The sequence below is a fragment of the Phyllopteryx taeniolatus genome, chromosome 13 (assembly GCF_024500385.1).
Source record: "Phyllopteryx taeniolatus isolate TA_2022b chromosome 13, UOR_Ptae_1.2, whole genome shotgun sequence".
Classification (NCBI taxonomy): Eukaryota; Metazoa; Chordata; class Actinopteri; order Syngnathiformes; family Syngnathidae; genus Phyllopteryx; species Phyllopteryx taeniolatus.
In genome coordinates, this window is record NC_084514.1 from 24,312,608 (window position 1) to 24,331,812 (window position 19,205).

At 46.1% G+C, this 19,205-nt stretch overlaps 1 protein-coding gene across 2 annotated transcripts in view; it reads left to right on the top strand.

Moving 5' to 3' along the window:
- Nucleotides 1-19,205, top strand: part of gabra2a (gamma-aminobutyric acid type A receptor subunit alpha2a) — an 80,662-nt gene that overhangs the window by 41,023 nt on the left and 20,434 nt on the right. For both annotated transcript variants that reach the window (XM_061795807.1, XM_061795808.1), the window contains exons 5-6: nt 13,602-13,822; nt 18,920-19,002. In XM_061795807.1, the coding sequence (XP_061651791.1) occupies nt 13,602-13,822; nt 18,920-19,002 (304 nt within the window). The remainder of the gene's footprint in view (nt 1-13,601; nt 13,823-18,919; nt 19,003-19,205) is intronic.

Genomic DNA, 19,205 nt, shown 5'->3' on the forward strand with positions numbered 1-19,205 from the left:
TGGATATATTTATATCAGATGCCCAGTCACTTGACTGTTTTTTGTTGTTGATGCCATGGGTGTTTACATTGAAATATGATGATCCATCCATCCATTTTCAACACCGCTTATCCTGGTTAGGGTCCTGGGTCGCTGGAGCCTATCCCAGCTGACTACACCCTGAACTGGTCACCAGTCAGTCACAGGGCATATATAGACACGGAAAACCATTCGCACTCACATTCACACCGCCACTGAGTGGGAACTGAACCCACGCTGCCTGCACCAAAGTCAGGCGAGTGTACCTCTACACCATCAGTCTCCGAAATATGAAGATTTGCTTTCATTTTCCCATTTGATAAAGAACAGGTATCATTTGTTATAGGAATATGGATTTTATTACAAATGTTTAATGCCTATTTACTTGTTACACACCCTGAATATTGGGGATGGCCACGATGAAAAGAACATTATAATGTTGTCCCTCAGCTTCAATTGGATAAATCTGTTTTTACCAATGAGGGAAGAGTTAAGTGGCCGGTTGTGAGGATGACCCAGGTGCAGAAAGGAAGGATAAACAGCCGATATGATGATGAGGTATTTATTAATGACGAACGTGAGAGGTTCCAAGGCGGGAAGGAATTGGTCCTGGTTGGGGAAGTAATACAGTGTTAGGTCGGATTGGCAGGAAGTCACGTTTCAGGCAGATGTGGCAAACAGGCTGGAACAACATGCAGGAAGTTGGCTGGAGAGAATAAAGACAAATGCAGGATGAGAATCAAGGACTCAAAAGCCTCTGAAGAATGGGTGGATACTTCTAAGGCTGGTACACACAAGGATTTTTCAAATCTTAAAAGATTATCTGTGAAGGACCCCACATATGAAGATTTTAAAAATCAGTTTTTGGTCGTATTGTGTGTGGTGTGCTCTGATGATCTCCGCACAGAACACCACACATAAAGATTCTCTTCCACCGCCAATCTCGAAATCTCGTGTGATCACACGTGATCTCGCAAAACCAAATAAAAAGAAACACTTCCAGATATGCGCTAATGTTTCCTGAATTTTCCTGAAGGTTGTCACAGCCAGTCGCCTCATAAAATGGTGTTGTCCTCAAAAAACGACTTGGTTTGGAAAATACTTCTTGATATTTGGGGAACCCACTTTTATTCAAAAAAAGCAACATCGGGTAGGACATGCTTGCTTTTTTACAGTCTTTTCCTTTTGTAAGGTCAGGCCGCTTCTTGATTGGCTATATTCTGTTCCACGTCACAATTCCCTGCGTCATGACTCACGAGAATTCGGCTTTGTCACACAAACACAAATACTTTTGGTTCTAAATATAGAACACGTTCATTATTTAAGATTGTCAGCCCCGACCTATTTTGGACCCTAAAATCGTAACGAAACCACTCTTTATACACCTGAGACCTAAGGATAATGTTATAGGATGATATTGTAAGACATAAAATTGTCTAACGTTTGACATGCTTGGTCAGGAAGGGGAAAATTCAGCACAAAAACAGACCGATTGTCTTTGTGTGTACCGGGTCTCATTCGATGTCGAGCATAGACAATCTGGCGGCCTGGTGGATTCCAAGACCAGTTTCAGAAAGGCTGCTGCTTATTAAGTGATGAGGTGCAGCTGCTGAGTGACTGCAGCACACCCTATTCCAAACCTACAATGACACACACACACACACATACGCACACACCACACGCACACACACACACACTCAGGGGGAGGAGGGAAAGGTCAGGGCTCTGGATGCAGAGACAGCCGACCTGACAGTTATGTTGTCTCATTGGAGTGTCTTGAAGCAATGGAGGCGTAAAGAATTGCACCACATGGTAGCAACCAACAGATGGCACATTTTATTTTCTGCCTATATGGGCTGTTATAGTAATCCAGAAGTGAACAGGAATGGAGTGATGTTGGGTACAGAAAGAAATAGTGTTTGCTGTAAATATTGGAAAACAATATGTCCATATACCCTCAAGTGGCAGAAAGTTAAACGATAACAGAACTGTAGAAGGACGGATTGATGGACAGACGGACTGATACAGTGATACATAAAAGGCTGCACAGAGCAAGAACAAAACACAGGGTTCAAGACCCTGCCACTCAAGATCCCTATTCCAACCTTCTCCCAATGGGAATAGATGACCGAAACATCCCAAATCCTCCTGCAAGGATGTCTCGCAATGGAGATGGAAAATGAAAAGGTTAAAGTGAGTCACATTCCCTTAGCAAAGATATCCAGATCCCCAGGAATTGTGTAAAACAGCAGTACAGTGACATCTTGAGTATTCAAGAACACAGACATCACCACCCGAATACTGAAATTGAGCACAACAATTGTGAACAATACCACTTAATAACAGCATCAGCCTGGCAACCACAAAACCACTGTCATAACATGCAACAACCCAACTAATGTTAGTGATGATTATGATGTAGACCAATTTTATGAAAACTTCAAAAGTGTTACCAAAAATGTTCTAGCTCACAACATGCTAGTTGTTGCATTGAAGTCGCCCCAATGCCCAAATAGGACCTGAGGAATAACAAGGAAACCAATTGCAATGGAGCAAAGCTGCTTGAGTATGCTGAAGAATTCTAATTAACAGCAGTAAATACAAAATTTATGCAAATAAATAAGCTATGGACATTCCAACTCCGTCAGGATATAATCTCAGGAGGAACAACATAATGAACTGTGAGGCATACTCATCAATTGCAAGTGTGGGCTCAGGCCATCGTGTCGTCTTTTTCGGCATACTTATACAAGCCCATCATGCACATCCCATAACGTAATAAGGCCCATAATGCAATATATTTGCATATATTTTTAAAATCTAATAAGCCCATAATGTAATAAGTGGGAAATAACATAATAAAGGTCTTGAACCTATAAAATAATAACTTTTTGTCAATAACAGAGGTGGGACTAAGTCATTGCTTTGCAAATAACAAGTAAGTCTCAAGTCTTTACCCTCAAATTCCGAGTCAAGTCCCAAGTCGAGACAGGCAAGTCCCGAGTAAAGTCCCAAGTCGAGACAAGCAAGTCCCATGTCAAGTCGCAAGTCCCTTTGAGTTTCGAGTCCTTTGAGTCATTTTGACAACAAAGGAATAATATATTTTAATACATATAACATTTATATTTTTAATTAATATATTCTATACGGCGGCACGGTGGACGACTGGTTATAGCGTTAGCCTCACAGTTCTGAGTTCAATCCCTGGCCCCGCCTGTGTAGAGCTTGCATGTTCTCCCTGTGCCTGCGTGGGTTTTCTCCGGGCACTCCGGTTTCCTCCCACATCTCAAAAACATGCATTCATTGGAGACTCTAAATTGCCCGTAGGCGTGACTGTGAGTGCGAATGGTTGTTTGTTTGTATGTGCCCTGCGATTGGCTGTCAACCGGTTCAGGGTGTACCCCGCCTCCTGCCTGATGACAGCTGGGATAGGCTCCAGCACGCCCGTGACCCTAGTGAGGAGAAGCGGCTCAGAAAATGGATGGATGGATATTCTATACGGTAGCTTGATTGAAGACTCTAAATTGCCCATAGGTGTGCATGTGACTGCGAATGGTTGTTTGTTTATATGTGCCCTGCGATTGGCTGGCAATCAGTTCAGGGTGTACCCCGCCGGCTGCCCGATGATAGCTGGGATAGGCTCCAGCACGACTGCCACCCTAGTGAGGATGAACGGTAAAGAAAATGGATGGATATTCTATACTTACATATGTAATATGTATAATATTTATTTAATATATTTTAAAATCCATATTCATTTATCAAAACAAATTTGATTCATCCTGTCAGTTCATTGAACCTTTATAAGAAAACTAGGGAGCTGATAAAAAAAAATGTAACCTTGAAAGCCAATCGTCAAGTGGGAGAGAGCTGGGAGGGCTTAGTTTTTGCCCCTTCAAAACCGATCAATAGTACATTCTCAGTTATTCTATGAAAATGCTATGCTATGACTTAGTTTTTTTCCTCACTTTATTTATGAGGTTACATATAACAAACCTGTCACAAATGACAATTTACATCCAGTAGTCCTGCAATTAGTAATTGAGTATCGCACTGACAATTCTATCAAATAATCAAGTAATTGGATAACAAATAATTTTGTTTGGTTAAAGAGCAATTATGAATATCCATCCATCCATTTTCTGAGCAGCTTCTTCTCACTAGGGTCACGGGCATGCTGGAGCCTATCCCAGCTATCATCGGGCAGGAGGCGGGGTACACCCTGGACTGGTTGCCAGCCAATCGCAAGGCACATACAAACAAACAACCATTGGCATTCACATTCACACCTACGGGCAATTTAGAGTTGTCAATTAACCTACCATGCATGTTTTTGGGATGTGGGAGGAAACCGGAGTGCCCGGAGAAAACCTACGGAGGCACGGGGAGAACTCCACACAGGGGGGGCTGGGGATTGAACCCCGCTCCTCAGAACTGTGAGGCAGACGCTCTAAACCAGTACTCCACCGTGATGCTGCAATTATGAATACATAAGAGAAAATGAAACATTTCACTTAATAATGAACGACCAAATAGGGTTAGGGTTGATGAGGTGGCTAAGGCATCTGGTTAGGATGCCCCCTGGTGAGGTGTTCCGGGCATTTCCGATACACATTTATCTAAGAAAAAAAAAAAAAAAACTTTTAGTTGTGGTCTGTTTAATAAATTTCATAAAGTGTGCTTTGAATTTAGCCGCCTGTGCGTTCTAGTTTGACACCCCTGATGTAAACCATAGCTGACACTTGCCTCGGGAAGAGCTGCAGTTGAGCCTGAAAGACAGGCCTTCATCGAGTCAGGTGTCAACCTCAGTCAAGATGAGACATAAGACAATGTACTGACACTTGTCATAGAAATTCACCATACTAGGCTTCTGTACATGTGAAAAGATGAATAGTAAGCAACTGTGATCTGAGTGTAGTGTCTTTGTTTTCAGACGTCAGTCCCTTCAATAGTCTACTTATGTCTCCAGCTCTGGTGTTAATCAAGTCATGTAAATGTTATTTATATAGTGCCAATTCACAACAGACTTTTTTTCAAGGCAGTTTACATATGGAGCAGGTCCACAACCACAATCCTTGACCATTAAAGAAATACACCTGAACCCCACATGAGTAAGCATTAGGAAATGGAGTCAAGGAAAATGTCCTCTTCTGATCAGAAGACTTTGAACATAGCATTTGGTAAATTTGTTCTTTTCAGGCTCTCCTTTTTCCTGCATGAAATAAAATGACAGAAACGACAACTCGATGTTTCCAGTGCTATCATGGTAATATAGAAAATACTGCCACAAAACTGACCACTGAACACGGTGTACATATTCTCATACAGTAATATTTCGCTATATCGCACTTACTGTAATGCGGATTCAGTGCATCGCAGATTTTTTTAATGGGTCAGTGGAGTGCAGTGCACATCTCTGATACAGTTAGCTTTATTTGTTATATATATATGATTTTAATGCAGCAGCAATGACTCACATAAGGTAAATTGGGCTCTAATACTTAGGAGAAAAAGAAACCTGACTGAGTAATCTCAACTCAGACATTTGGTAAGTCACCAAATTGCTCGAGGATACAAAGAACATGACCAGAAAGCCAGTGTTTAATACACAGCCTGAGTTTTATGAAATAAATCCACAAATAGTACTTTAATTAAAAACATCACTGCAATGAATTCCCATAATGCTTTTTGACTACATTGCCAGGACCGTCAGTGTGAGGAACGGTGCCAGTTCTTAAGGCAAGAAATTGTTTGTTCACTCCATGTCCCCATGGGGTGCTGTTCATGTCAGTCAAGCAGAGCACAAAAGTATGTGCATTTCTAGAGTGCGGATGGTAACCTCAAGTGGACAAATAAAATATCTGAAGCTCTCTCGAGTATCACTTGCATATATGTAACTTTTAATTTGTGTAATAAATAATTGGCCACTACTTCAAGGATTTCATTTTTTTGTGGTATCTGGACCGTAACCCCCTTGATAAACAAAGGTACACTGTATGTGTAATTTCATTTGATTGCAGACAGTGTCATTTAATATGAATAATTTATAAAAACAAGTGTTCCCTCATTCAGCCAAGTTTTTTTTTTTTTTTTTTACGTTAAAGCTTAGTGAGCGCTTATAGAGAGGGAAACGCTTACTGTCCATAAAAATATTGGGGCGATTGTTCTAATATTTTCAGAGGTTGAAGTGGACATAAGGAGAGATGTCCACATATATGTTGGTGACGATTGGTCGGAGTTTTGTGACATTAAGTGATGTTAAGATTTTTCTTAACGAGTCCATATGGAGAGGAAAAGGCTTAACATCCATCCATCCAATTTCTACTGCTTATCCGAGGTCTGGTCACAGGGGCAGTAGCTTTAGCAGGGACGCCCAGACTTCCCACTCCCCAGCCACTTCATCCAGCTCTTCTGGGGGGATCCCGAGGCGTTCTCAGGCCAGCCAAAGGACATAGTCTCTCCAGCGTTACCTGGGTCGTCCCCGGGGTCTCCTCCCAGTGGGATGTGCCCAGAACACCTCACCGGGGAGGCGTCCGGGAGGCATCCGAATCAGATGCCCCACCCACCTCATCTGGCTCCTCTTGATGTGGAGGAGCAGCAGCTCTACTCTGAGATCCTCCCGGATGACCGAGCTTCTCACCCTATCTCTAAGGGAGAGCTCGGACACCCTGCGAAGGAAACTTATTTCGGTCCCTTGTATCCGGGATCTAGTTCTTTCGGTCATGACCCACAGCTCGTGACCATAGGTGAGTGTAGGAACATAGATCGACCGGTAAATTGAGAGCTTCGCCTTTCGTCTTAGCTCCTGCTTTACCACAACGGACCGATAAAAAGTCTCTGCAGACGCTGTACCTATCCGCCTGTCGATCTCCCGTTCCATTCTTCCCTCACTCGTGAACAAGACCCCAAGATACTTGGGGCAGGAACTCATCCCCGACCTGGAGAGCGCACGCCCCCCTTTTCTCGACTGAGGACCATGGGCTCAGATTTGGAGGTGCTGATTCTCATCCCAGCCGCTTCACACAGTCTCACACACAGTGAGACTTGGAGATCACGGCTTGATGAAGCCAACAGAACCACATAATCTGCAAAAAGCAGAGATGCAATACTGAGGCCACCAAACCGGACCCCCTCTACGCCTCGGCTGCACCTTGAAATTCTGTCCATAAAGGTTATGAACAGAATCGGTGACAAAGGGCAGCCTTGGCGGAGTCCAACCCTCACCGAAAACGAGTCCGATTTACTGCTGGATACGCGGACAAAACTCTGACTCCGGTCGTACAGGGACCGAACAGCCCGTATCAGGGGGTTCGGTACCCCATACTCCCTAAGCACCCCCCACAGGACCCCCCGAGGGACACGGTCAAACGCCTTCTCCAAGTCCACAAAACACATGTAGACTGGTTGGGCGAACTCCCATGCACCCTCAAAGACCCTCCCGAGGGTGTAGAGCTGGTCCACTGTTCCAGGGCCAGGACGAAAACTACACTGTTCCTCCTGAATCTGAGATCCCACTTCCCGACGGACCCTCCTCTCCCCTGAATAGACCTCACCAGGGAGGCTGAGGAGTGTGATCCCCCTGTAGTTGGAACACACCCTCCGATCCCCCTTATTAAAAAGGGGGACCACCACCCCAGTCTGGCAATCCAGAGGGACTATCCCCGATGTCCATGCAATGTTGCAGAGGCGTGTCAACCAGGACAGCCCCACAACATCCAGAGCCCTTAGGAACTCTGGGCGAATCTCAGCAGGGGGGCAACTCCAGAGTGGAAGATTGTCCAACCCCTCTCGAGAGGACTGGTACCAGAGCCCAAGCTGTGTGTGGAGGCGAGTCTGACTACATCTAGTTGGAACTTCTCGACCTCACACATCAGCTCGGGCTCCTTCCCTGTCAGAGAGGTGACATTCCACATCCCTAGAGCCAGCTTCTGTAGCCGGGGATCGGGTCGCCAAGGTCCCTGACTTCGGCCACCGCCCAGCTCGCACTGCACCCAACCCCTATGGCACCTCCCACAGGTGGTGAGCCCATGGGAAGGGGGATCCACGTTACCCTTTCGGGCTGTGCCCGGCAACAAGCGCTCGCCTTCGAGCCCCACCTCCTGGCCTGGATCCAGAAGGGGGCCCCGGTGACCTGCGTCCGGGCAAGGGAAACCTAGATCCATTTGTTTATTTCTTCATAGGGGTTTTTGGAGCCGTGCTTTGTCTGGTCCCTCACCTAGGACCTGTTTGCCATGGGCGACCCTACCAGGGGCGTGAAGCCCCAGACAACTTAGCTCCTAAGATCATTGGGACACACAAACCCCTTCACCATGATAAGGTGATGGCTTCCAGGAGGCTTAACATCCATAAAATCCTAAATATTTTGTTCCTATATTTTCAGAGGTTGAAGTGGGCATAAGGAGAGACGTCCACATAAATTTTGTCGACGATTGTTCACTGTTTTTGCACGTTAACCTTTTTTCATAGACGTTTTAGACTGTCCGGACACAAATGTTCAAGTAAATCCATCCATCCATCCATCCATTTTCTGAGCCGCTTCTCCTCACTAGGGTCGCGGGCGTGCTGGAGCCTATCCCAGCTGTCATCGGGCAGGAGGCGGGGTACACCCTGAACTGGTTGCCAGCCAATCGCAGGGCACATAGAAACAAACAACCATTCGCACTCACAGTCATGCCAACGGGCAATTTAGAGTCTCCAATTAATGCATGTTTTTGGGATGTGGGAGGAAACCGGATTGTCCGGAGAAAACCCACGCAGGCACGGGGAGAACATGCAAACTCCACACAGGCGGGGCCGGGGATTGAACCCGGGTCCTCAGAACTGTGAGGCTGACGCTCTAACCAGTCGTCCACCGTGCCCAAATGTTCAAGTAAAAAAATATAATAATTATTATGTCAGCGTGGAATAATTCTTCAAAAAACCTAATAAAATAAGTTTTGAATGTGTTTTGAGCATATGGATAGTGGCAAATCAATGGTGCGCATTTTACATTGGTGGATGGATTTTCATGATTTTTGGGGTTGATTTCCGGGGTGCGGAAGGAAATATGGTAATTGTTATGATGGAGCCAACAAAAAGAAATCTAATGGAGTCAACTCCTCTGTTGCCAGAGTAATAAACCTTTTGAAATTTAAAATGTATCAATCGTGAGTATTTTTATGTATTCAATCTCTTGTGGCAGGGTCCAAAATATCTGGTACTGGATCACCAAATGCGACGTAAAAATGAGGTCTTTAGCGATGTATTCCAGAATTTCCATTGCTACAATTTGCAATGCATGTTTTTAACTATTTATTTCTTGTAACTCAACAAATAGAGGGTAGAATGATAATAGAAATTAAAATGTGTTGAAAGCAGAGATAAACAGCTACGTGATCGCTAATTGGTCAAGTCATTCGGAGCTCTTGGCAGTTAAAACAACATGCCAAGCTCACAAACAGTTGAGCCACACACGGCTTCGTTTTACGGTCAAAGAGGGTGCCGTAGATGATATACATTGTTCCCTTTGTCGGCAGCACGCAAATGCAATTAAATATTTTCGAAATTACTTGCCAAAGTTTGTGGAAGGTGTTACAGGCAGCAGGCTAAAAACAATAAAGTTGTAAGCACAACCGTGCAGAAGCACACAAGAAAGCAGTAGATTTGGATAAAAATTATTATCGTTATACATTATCCGAAATTGACAAAACTACTCCTTTTGGATGGGCATTGAGCCATGCGTCTAACAACGAGAAGGATCGAGTAAGTAATTTCAATCGGTGGTGTGTTCTTTATGGTATTCTATTATGTGTACAGTATAGCACAAGGCGGAAGGCTATATGATGCCAGCAGGGTGCGCAGACTTTCCAAGATAGAAAGCCAGTTGATCAGCCTCAAGGTGTTGTATTTATTTTCTTACACAGGGGATATGACCATGAAAGTCAGGAGGACTCTCCGCTGAAGAGAAAACTATAAATCTGTTGTTGTTGTTGTTTTATCAGTGGTGATTTCAAACAGCACATTATCCTAGATTCCTGTTACACTTAAATATTAAAATGCAATTGTTTCAAGTTATCCATCAATCCATTTTCCTTACTGCTTATCATCATTAGGGTTGCAGGTGTGCTGGCGCCTATCTCAGCTCACTCTGGGCAAGAGGTGGAGTACACACTGAACTGGTCACCAGCCAATCGCAGTGATATAAGTTAATTTTATTGCAAAAAATATTACCCTATTAATTAATTAATTAATAATGAAATCTAAGACATTTGAATTTAGTGAAAACCATGAATGCCAATATTCATTGGACAAATTTCCAGTGATATGTCAGTGTGTCCCCTCCTTGAGCCGTCACCTTATTGTGGTGGAGGGGTTTGTGTGTCCCAATGATCCTAGGAGCTAAGTTGTCTGGCGCCCCTTCGAAGGCGGGTACCTTGGCGATCCGATCCCCGGCTACAGAAGCTGGCTCTAGGGACGTGGAATGTCACCTCTCAGGGAAGGAGCCCGAGCTGGTGTGTGAGGTCGAGAAGGTCCGACAAGATATAGTCGGACTCGCCTCCACGCATAGCTTGGGCTCTGGTACCAGTCCTCTCGAGTGGGGTTGGACTCTCTTCCACTCTGGAGTTGCCCACGGTGAGAGGCGCCGAGGAGGTGTGGGCATACTTATTGCTCCCCGGCTCAGCGCCTGTACGTTGGGGTTCACCCCGGTGGACGAGAGGGTAGCCTCCCTCCGCCTTCGGGTGGGGGGACGGGTCCTGACTGTTGTTTGTGCCTATGCACCAAACAGCAGTTCAGAGTACCCACCTTTTTTGGAGTCCTTGGAGGGGGTGCTGGAGAGCGCTCCCGCTGGGGACTCAATCGTTCTGCTGGGGGACTTCAATGCTCACGTGGGCAATGACAGTGAGACCTGGAAGGGCGTGATTGGGAAGAACGGCCCCCCCGATCAGAACCCGAGCGGTGTTCTGTTATTGGACTTCTGTGCTCATCACAGATTGTCCATAACGAACACCATGTTCAAGCATAAAGGTGTCCACACGTGCACTTGGCACCAGGACACCCTAGGTCGCAGTTCGATGATCGACTTTGTGGTCGTGTCATCGGACTTGCGGCCGCATGTCTTGGACACTCGGGTGAAGAGAGGGGCGGAGCTGTCAACTGATCACCACCTGGTGGTGAGTTGGCTCCGATGGTGGGGGAAGATGCCGGTCTGACGTGGCAGGCCCAAATGTATTGTGAGGGTCTGCCGAGGTGAGGGGTTGGACTCTCTTCCACTCTGGCGGAATCCCCTGTCAGAAGATGTTTGACCTCCGACAGAACTTTGCTCATGGGGAGGCGGGGGACATCGAGACCACGTGGACCATGTTCCGCGCCTCCATTGCTGAGGCGACCGACTGCAGCTGTGGCCGTAAGGTGGTTGGTGCATGTTGTGGCGGCAATCCCCGAACCCGTTGGTGGACACCAACGGTGAGGCAGCTGATGGGTACCGGCTGGCCAAGCGGAATGCAGCTTTGGTGGTCGCTGAAGTAAAAACTCGGGCATGGGAGGAGTTCGGTGAGGCCATGGAGAAAGGCTTCTGGACGGCTTCGAGGAAATTCTGGTCCACCATCCGGCGTCTCAGGAGGGGGAAGCAGTGCACCATCAACGCTGTGTTTAGTGTGGATGGGGCGCTGCTGACCTCAACTCGGGACGTTGTGAGCCGGTGGGGAGAATACTTCGAAGACCTCCTCAATTCCACCGACACGCCTTCTCATGAGGGAGCAGAGTCTGGGTTCTCTGAGGCGGGCTCTCCTATCTCTGGGGTTGAGGTCACCGAGGTGGTTAAAAAGCTCCTCGGTGGCAAGGCCCTGGGGGTGGATGAGATTCGCCTGGAGTTCCTCAAGGCTCTGGATGTTGTAGGGCTGTCCTGGTTAACACGCCTCTGGAACATCGCGTGGACATCGGGGAAAGTGCCTCTGGATTGGCAGACTGGGGTGGTGGTCCCCCTTTTTAAGAAGGGGGACCGGAGGGTGTGTTCCAACTACAGGGGGATCACACTCCTCAGCCTCCCTGGTAAGGTCTATTCAGGGGTGCTGGAGAGGAGGGTCCGTCGGGAAGTTGAATCTCAGATTCAGGAGGAGCAGTGTGGTTTTCGTCCTGGGCGTGGAACAATGGACCAGCTCTACACCCTTGGCAGGGTCCTCGAGGGTGCATGGGAGTTCGACCAACCAGTCTACATGTGTTTTGTGGACTTGGAGAACTTCGACTGTGTCCCTCGGGGGGTCCTGTGGAGGGTGCTTCTGGAGTATGGGGTACCGAACCACCTGATATGGGCTGTTCGGTCCCAGTACGACCGGTGTCAGAGTTTGGTCCGCATATCCGGCAGTAAGTCAGACTCGTTTCCAGTGAGGGTTGGACTCCGCCAAGGCTGGCCCTTGTCACCGATTCTGTTCATAACTTTTATGGACAGAATTTCTCGGCGCAGCCGAGGCGTAGATGGGGTCCGGTTTGGTGGCCTCAGTATTGCATCTCTGCTTTTTGCAAATGATGTGGTTCTGTTGGCTTCATCAAGCCGTGACCTCCAACTCTCACTGGAGCAGTTCGCAGCCGAGTGTGAAGTGGCTGGGATGAGAATCAGCACCTCCAAATTTGAGACCATGGTCCTCAGTCGGAAAAGGGTGGCGTGCCCTCTCCAGGTCGGGTATAAGATCCTGCCCCAAGTGGAGGAGTTCTAGTATCTTGGGGTCTTGTTCACGAGTGAGGGAAGAATGGAACGGGAGATCGACAGGCGGATCGGTGCAGCGTCTGCAGTGATGCGGACTTTGTATCGATCCGTTGTGGTAAAGAAGGAGCTAAGCCGAAAGGCGAAGCTCTCGATTTACCGGTCGATCTATGTTCCTACCCTCACCTATGGTCACGAGCTGTGGGTCGTGAGCGAAAGAACAAGATCCCAGATACAAGCGGCCGAAATGAGTTTCCTCCACAGGGTGTCCGTGCTCTCCCTTAGAGATAGGGTTAGAACCTCGGTCATCCGGGAGGATCTCAGAGTAGAGCCGCTGCTCCTTCACATCGAGAGGAGCCAGATGAGGTGGCTGGGGCATCTGATTCGGATGCCTCCCGGACGCCTCCCCGGTGAGGTGTTCGGGGCACGTCCCACCGGGAGGAGACCCCGGGGACGACCCAGGACACGCTGGAGCGTCCCTGCTAAAGCTACTGCCCCCGCGACCCAACCTCGGATAAGCGGTAGAAAATGGATGGATGGATGGATGTCAGTGTGTAGGCTTTTCATTTTTGTAAATAGACTAGAAATGGTAAGCACAATAAAAATTACTTAGAAAACCATAGAAAACTAACTTATTTGTATTGACATTATCAGCAAACATTAGACAAGTTTATTTATATTCCTCTATATATAAATTTAGGGTAAAAAAAACAAAACATAGAACTCGACAGTGCTTTAATACACAAATCTCAGCAATTGCTACACAAAAATAATTTTGTAAAGCAATAATTGCGATACAAATAAATGTATATTTCGGACCCTGTGCACTTAAAGTCCTGAAAATATTTTGAATTGTCATTTTGGGTAGTTTTTTGTCAACAGAATTCTCCCTTATTTTTTCTTTCAGGAGTACACTGTGGATGTTTTCTTCCGTCAAAGTTGGAAGGACGAGCGATTAAAGTTCCATGGTCCAATGAACATTCTGCCTCTTAACAACTTGATGGCCAGTAAAATCTGGACTCCTGATACCTTCTTTCACAATGGCAAGAAGTCAGTGGCCCATAACATGACAATGCCCAACAAACTACTGAGGATTATGGAGGATGGAACACTGCTGTATACTATGAGGTGACTTGTTAAATTCAATAGTTTAACTTCAAACTTAAATTCATATAAGGCGGAATTTAATTTTATCTTGGGTTCTTTGAGTTGATAGTAGCAGATCGTTGGATTTAAAAGATTACGCAGAACACTTGAATTGTGAAAATTGGATTTTAGACTCCATGACAAGGTACAGTACGACACGGGACTACAAGTGACTCCCTCCTGATGTTAAAGGACACCGAAGTATGACACAAACATGACACATAGATTTACACACAAATACTCATTATGTCATGGAGTGAGCCTGTGAATATTCTGATTCATCCAGGTCATTTCATTCTCAGGGCATCGAATTGACCGCAACTGGACTGTTGTTTGTCTTAGAAGACATTTCGCCTCTCATCCGAGAAGGTTTCATCAGTTCATGCAACAGGGCTTAGTTATGACGCACTTGCCAGTGTTTGTGTGGAAAACTCAATAATTTATGCTCCATTTTATAGGCAAGCCCCACACCACGTATGGAATCATTCTTTTGGAATGCAAAAAAGGGAAGAGACATTAAGCCGCCTGGCCGAGAGGCCATTGTTCGTCCACCAGAATCGTTGGGTGGAAACTCCCTCACTGATATTCCATTCAGTTGTTAAGTGGTCAAGAAGTGGTCTAGTGGTCAAGTGGTCAAGAAGGCCGTGCTGTTTGTTGGAGGCAGAATTATTGAGTTTCTTTGGAATAGACGAAAGGACGGCATTTTAAGTAAGAGAAAGGTGATGTAGTAAGCCCCCTCTTCTGTTAAGCAATGGTTTTCCCACCTTAGTGTATATGGCCTCTCTCGCCCCTCTTTCAAAACATCTGTCTTCCCTGTCCAGAATATATAATTTTTTGTCCACAAAATAGTGCTGTTTGTCTTGGCTGAGACTTAACCTGAGGAGTTTACCTTTCGTCGATATATATATAATATATATATATATATATATATGTATATTTACACAGTGGGTATGGAAAGTATTCATCCATCCATCCATTTTCCGAGCCGCTTCTCCTCACTAGGGTCGCGGGCGTGCTGGAGCCTATCCCAGCTATCATCGGGCAGGAGGCGGGGTACACCCTGAACTGGTTGCCAGCCAATTGCAGGGCACATAGGAACAAACAACCATTCGCACTCACAGTCATGCCTACGGGCAATTTAGAGACTCCAATGAATGCATGTTTTTTTGGGATGTGGGAGGAAACCGGAGTGCCCGGAGAAAACCCACGCAGGCACGGGGAGAACATGCAAACTCCACACAGGCGGGGCCGGGGATTGAACCCGGGTCCTCAGAACTGTGAGGCTGACGCTCTAACCAGTCATCCCCCGTGCCGCCGGAAAGTATTCAGACCCCCTTAAATATTTTACTCTTTTTTATATTACAGCCATTTGCTAAAATAATTTAATTACATTTTTTTCCACATTAATGTACACACGGCGGCACGGTGGCCAACTAGTTAGAGTGTCAGCCTCACAGTTCTGAGGAGCGGGGTTCAATCCCCGGTCCCGCCTGTGTGGAGTTTGCATGTTCTCCCCGTGCCTGCATGGGTTTTCTCCAGGCACTCCGGTTTCCTCCCACATCCCAAAAACATGCATTAATTGGGGACCCTAAATTGCCCGTAGGTGTGAATGTGAGTGCGAATGTTGTTTGTTTCTATGTGCCCTGCGATTGGCTGGCAACTAGTTCAGGGTGTACCCCGCCTCCTGCCCGATGATAGCTGGGATAGGCTCCAGCACGCACGCGACCCTAGTGAGGAGAAGCGGCTCAGAAAATGGATGGATGGATGGATAATGTACACACAGCACCCCATATTGACAGAAAAAAAACGGAATTGTTGAAATCTTTACAGATTTATTAAAAAAGAAAAACTGAAATATCACACATCCATAAGTATTCAGACCCTTTGCTGAGTATTTAGTAGAAGCACCCTTTTGAGCTAATACAGCCATGAGTCTTTCGCACCTGGATTTGGGGATTCATCTGCCATTCCACCTTGCAGATCTCTCCTTGCAGATCTGGTAAGACCTTGCAGGTCTTACCAGAGATGCTCAATTGGGTTTAAGTCAGGGCTCTGGCTTGGCCATTCAGAAACAGTCACGGAGTTGTTCTGAAGCCACTCCTTTGGTATTTTAGCTGTGTGCTTAGGCTCATTGTCTTTTTTGAAGGTGAACCTTCTGCCCAGTCTGAGGTTCTGAGCGCTCTGGAGAAAGTTTTCGTCCCTGATAGCCCTGTCCTTGGCCACATTCATCTTTCCTTCGATTGCAACCAGCCGTCCTGTCCCTGCAGCTGAAAAACACACCCACAGCATGATGCTGCCACCACCATGCTTCACTGTTGGGACTGTATTGGGCAGGTGATGAGCAGAGCCTGGTTTTCTCCACACATGCCACTTAGAATTAAGACCAACAATTTCTATCTTGGTCTAATCAGACCGGAGAATCTTATTTCTCACCATCTTGTCCTTCAGGTGTTTTTTTTAGCAAACTCCATGCAGGCTTTCATGCGTCTTGCACTGAGGAGAGGCTTCCGTCGGGCCACTCTGCCATAAGGCCCCGACTGGTGGAGGGCTGCAGTGATGATTGACTTTCTAGAACTTTCTCCCATCTCCCGACTGCATCTCTGGAGCTCAGCCACAGTGATCTTTGGGTTCTTCTTTACCTCTCTCACCAAGGCTCTTCTCCCTCAATTGCACAGTTTGGCCAGACGGCCAGCTCTAGGAAGGGTTCTGATCGTCCCGAATGTCTTCCATTTCAGGATTATGGAGGCCTTAGGAACCTTAAGTGCAGCAGAATTGTTTTTGTAACCTTGGCCAGATCTGTGCCTTGCCACAATTCTGTCTCTGAGCTCTTCAGGCAGTTCCTTTGACCTCATGCACTGTGAGCTGTAAGGTCTTATATAGACAGGTGTGTGGCTTTGCTAATCAGGTTCAATCAGTATAATCAAACACAGCTGGACTCCAATGAAGGTGTAGAACCATTTTAAGGATGATCAGAAGAAATGGACAGCAACCGAGTTAAATATGAGCGTCACAGCAAAGGGTCTGAATACTTATGGCTGTGTGATATGTCAGTTTTTCTTTTTTAATAAATCAAAAAACATTTTCAACAATTACGTTTTTTTCCCTGTCAATATGGGGTGCCGTACATTAATGAGGAAAAAAAATTAACTTATTTTAACAAATGGCTGCAATATAACAAATGGCTGCAATATAACAAAGAGTGAAAAATTTAAGGGGGTCTTAAAACTTCCCGTACCCACTGTATATATCTCAATTTTCTGTACCGCTTATGCTCACTGGAGTCATGGGTGTGCTGGAGCCTATCCCAGCTACCTTTGGGTGAGACTCGGGGTACACCCTGAACTGGTTGCCAGCTGGGCACATAGAAACAAACAACTATTCACAATCACATTCACACCAATGGGCAATTGAGTCTTCAATTAACCTACCTCGCATGTTTTTGGGATGTGGGAGGAAACCAGAGTTTGTGGCGAAAACCCACACAGGCACGGGGAGAACATGCAAACGCCACACAGGCGGGGCCAGGATTTGAACCCCTGGTCCTCAAAACTGTGAGGCAGATGTGTTAGCCAGTCGTCCACCGTGTGCCGCGTACACACACACACACACACATATATATATCCATCCATCCATCCATCCATCCATTTTCTGAGCCGCTTCTCCTCACTAGGGTCGCCGGCGTACTGGAGCCTATCCCAGCTGTCATCGGGCAGGAGGCGGGGTACACCCTGAACTGGTTGCCAGCCAATCGCAGGGCACATACAAACAAACAACCATTCGCACTCACAGTCACACCTACGGCCAATTTAGAGTCTCCAATTAATGCATGTTTTTGTGATGTGGGAGGAAACTGGTGTGCCCGGAGAAAACCCACGCAGGCACGGGGAGAACATGCAAACTCCACGCAGGCGGGGCCGGGGATTGAATCCGGGTCCTCAGAATTGTGAGGCTGACGCTCTAACCAGTCGGCCACCGTGCCTATATATATATATATATATATATGTATATATATATATAACACAGGTGGGTAGTAACGTGCTACATTTACTTAAGTAGCATGTTGGATAAATTGTGCTTGCCAAAGTAGTTTTAATACTACATCCTTTTTACTTTTAATCGAGTACAGTATTTATTTTAAGAAGAAACTGTACGTTTACTCTGTTACAATAATCTAAATGCCGCTTGCTTGCAATTGCAATTAAACAACACAACAAAGTCACATGACCGCACACGTCTTCTATTGGGCTTCCTGGGCATCGGTATCATCACTAAATACGCCAACCTGGTTAATTGACGTGCCCATGTTTGGAAGAGCGTCGTAACTATTGAAGACAACGGCGCGCGAGTTGTGTTTACATTTAGACGAAGAAAAATAACAGTATTCATGTATTGTAGTATTTGTCTGCCCAAATGTGGACATTTCAGCCCACTTATAACTTGAGAAAACACCTTGTGTTAAATTGTAGATGTTTTGTTGTTTATTGGCTGCGCATATTAGCCCACATTAGCCCTATTTGATCACAAGTAACTGCAAAACATGCATCTCTTGGGGTACGTAATAATCTCGCTCACACTGCACACACAGACACACACGCACACACACACACATACATACATACACACACGGTGGGTGACTGGTTAGCACATCTGCCTCACAGTTCTGAGGACCGGGGTTAAAATGAGTGCGAATGAGTGTTTGTTTCTATGTGCCATGGGATTGGCTGGCGACCAGTTCAGGGTGTGCCCCCGCCTCTCGCCCAGACAGATGGCATAGGCTCAAGCACGCCCGCGAACCTCGTGAGGAAATGCGGTATGAAGCCTACTTGGATGAGATGCGAAATGTCTTCTAAGACAAACAGAACAGTCGAGTTGCAATTAATTCAGTGCCCTGAGAATGTTATGCAGTGTTAAACCACATCTAGTTGCAAGTACAGCAGTGAAATAAATACATACAGTGGGCGTAATATAGGAGCCAAGCACCCTCAAAGTACACCGGAGCTCCCACAAAGCACTCTCCATAGTTTAGCAAATCATCCCCACCCTCACTCCCCCGTTGACGACTGTTTTTTTTACTCCCAGGCTAACAGTTCAAGCTGAGTGTCCCATGCACCTGGAAGACTTTCCCATGGACTCTCATTCATGTCCTCTCAAGTTTGGCAGCTGTAAGTATAAAATAACTCACTCATTCATATTTTATCTTCCTAAAAAATTGTCATTGACAGGTGTAAATTTGTTAAGTGCTCAAATTTTAAAACCCAGCCATTATGACGTGCCACAACATCACCTTTTTCTCTAAAATTGTCAAGATGTATTTAGCCCTACTACATACAGGACATAATTTTTCAGTTTATTAGTTAAACATTAA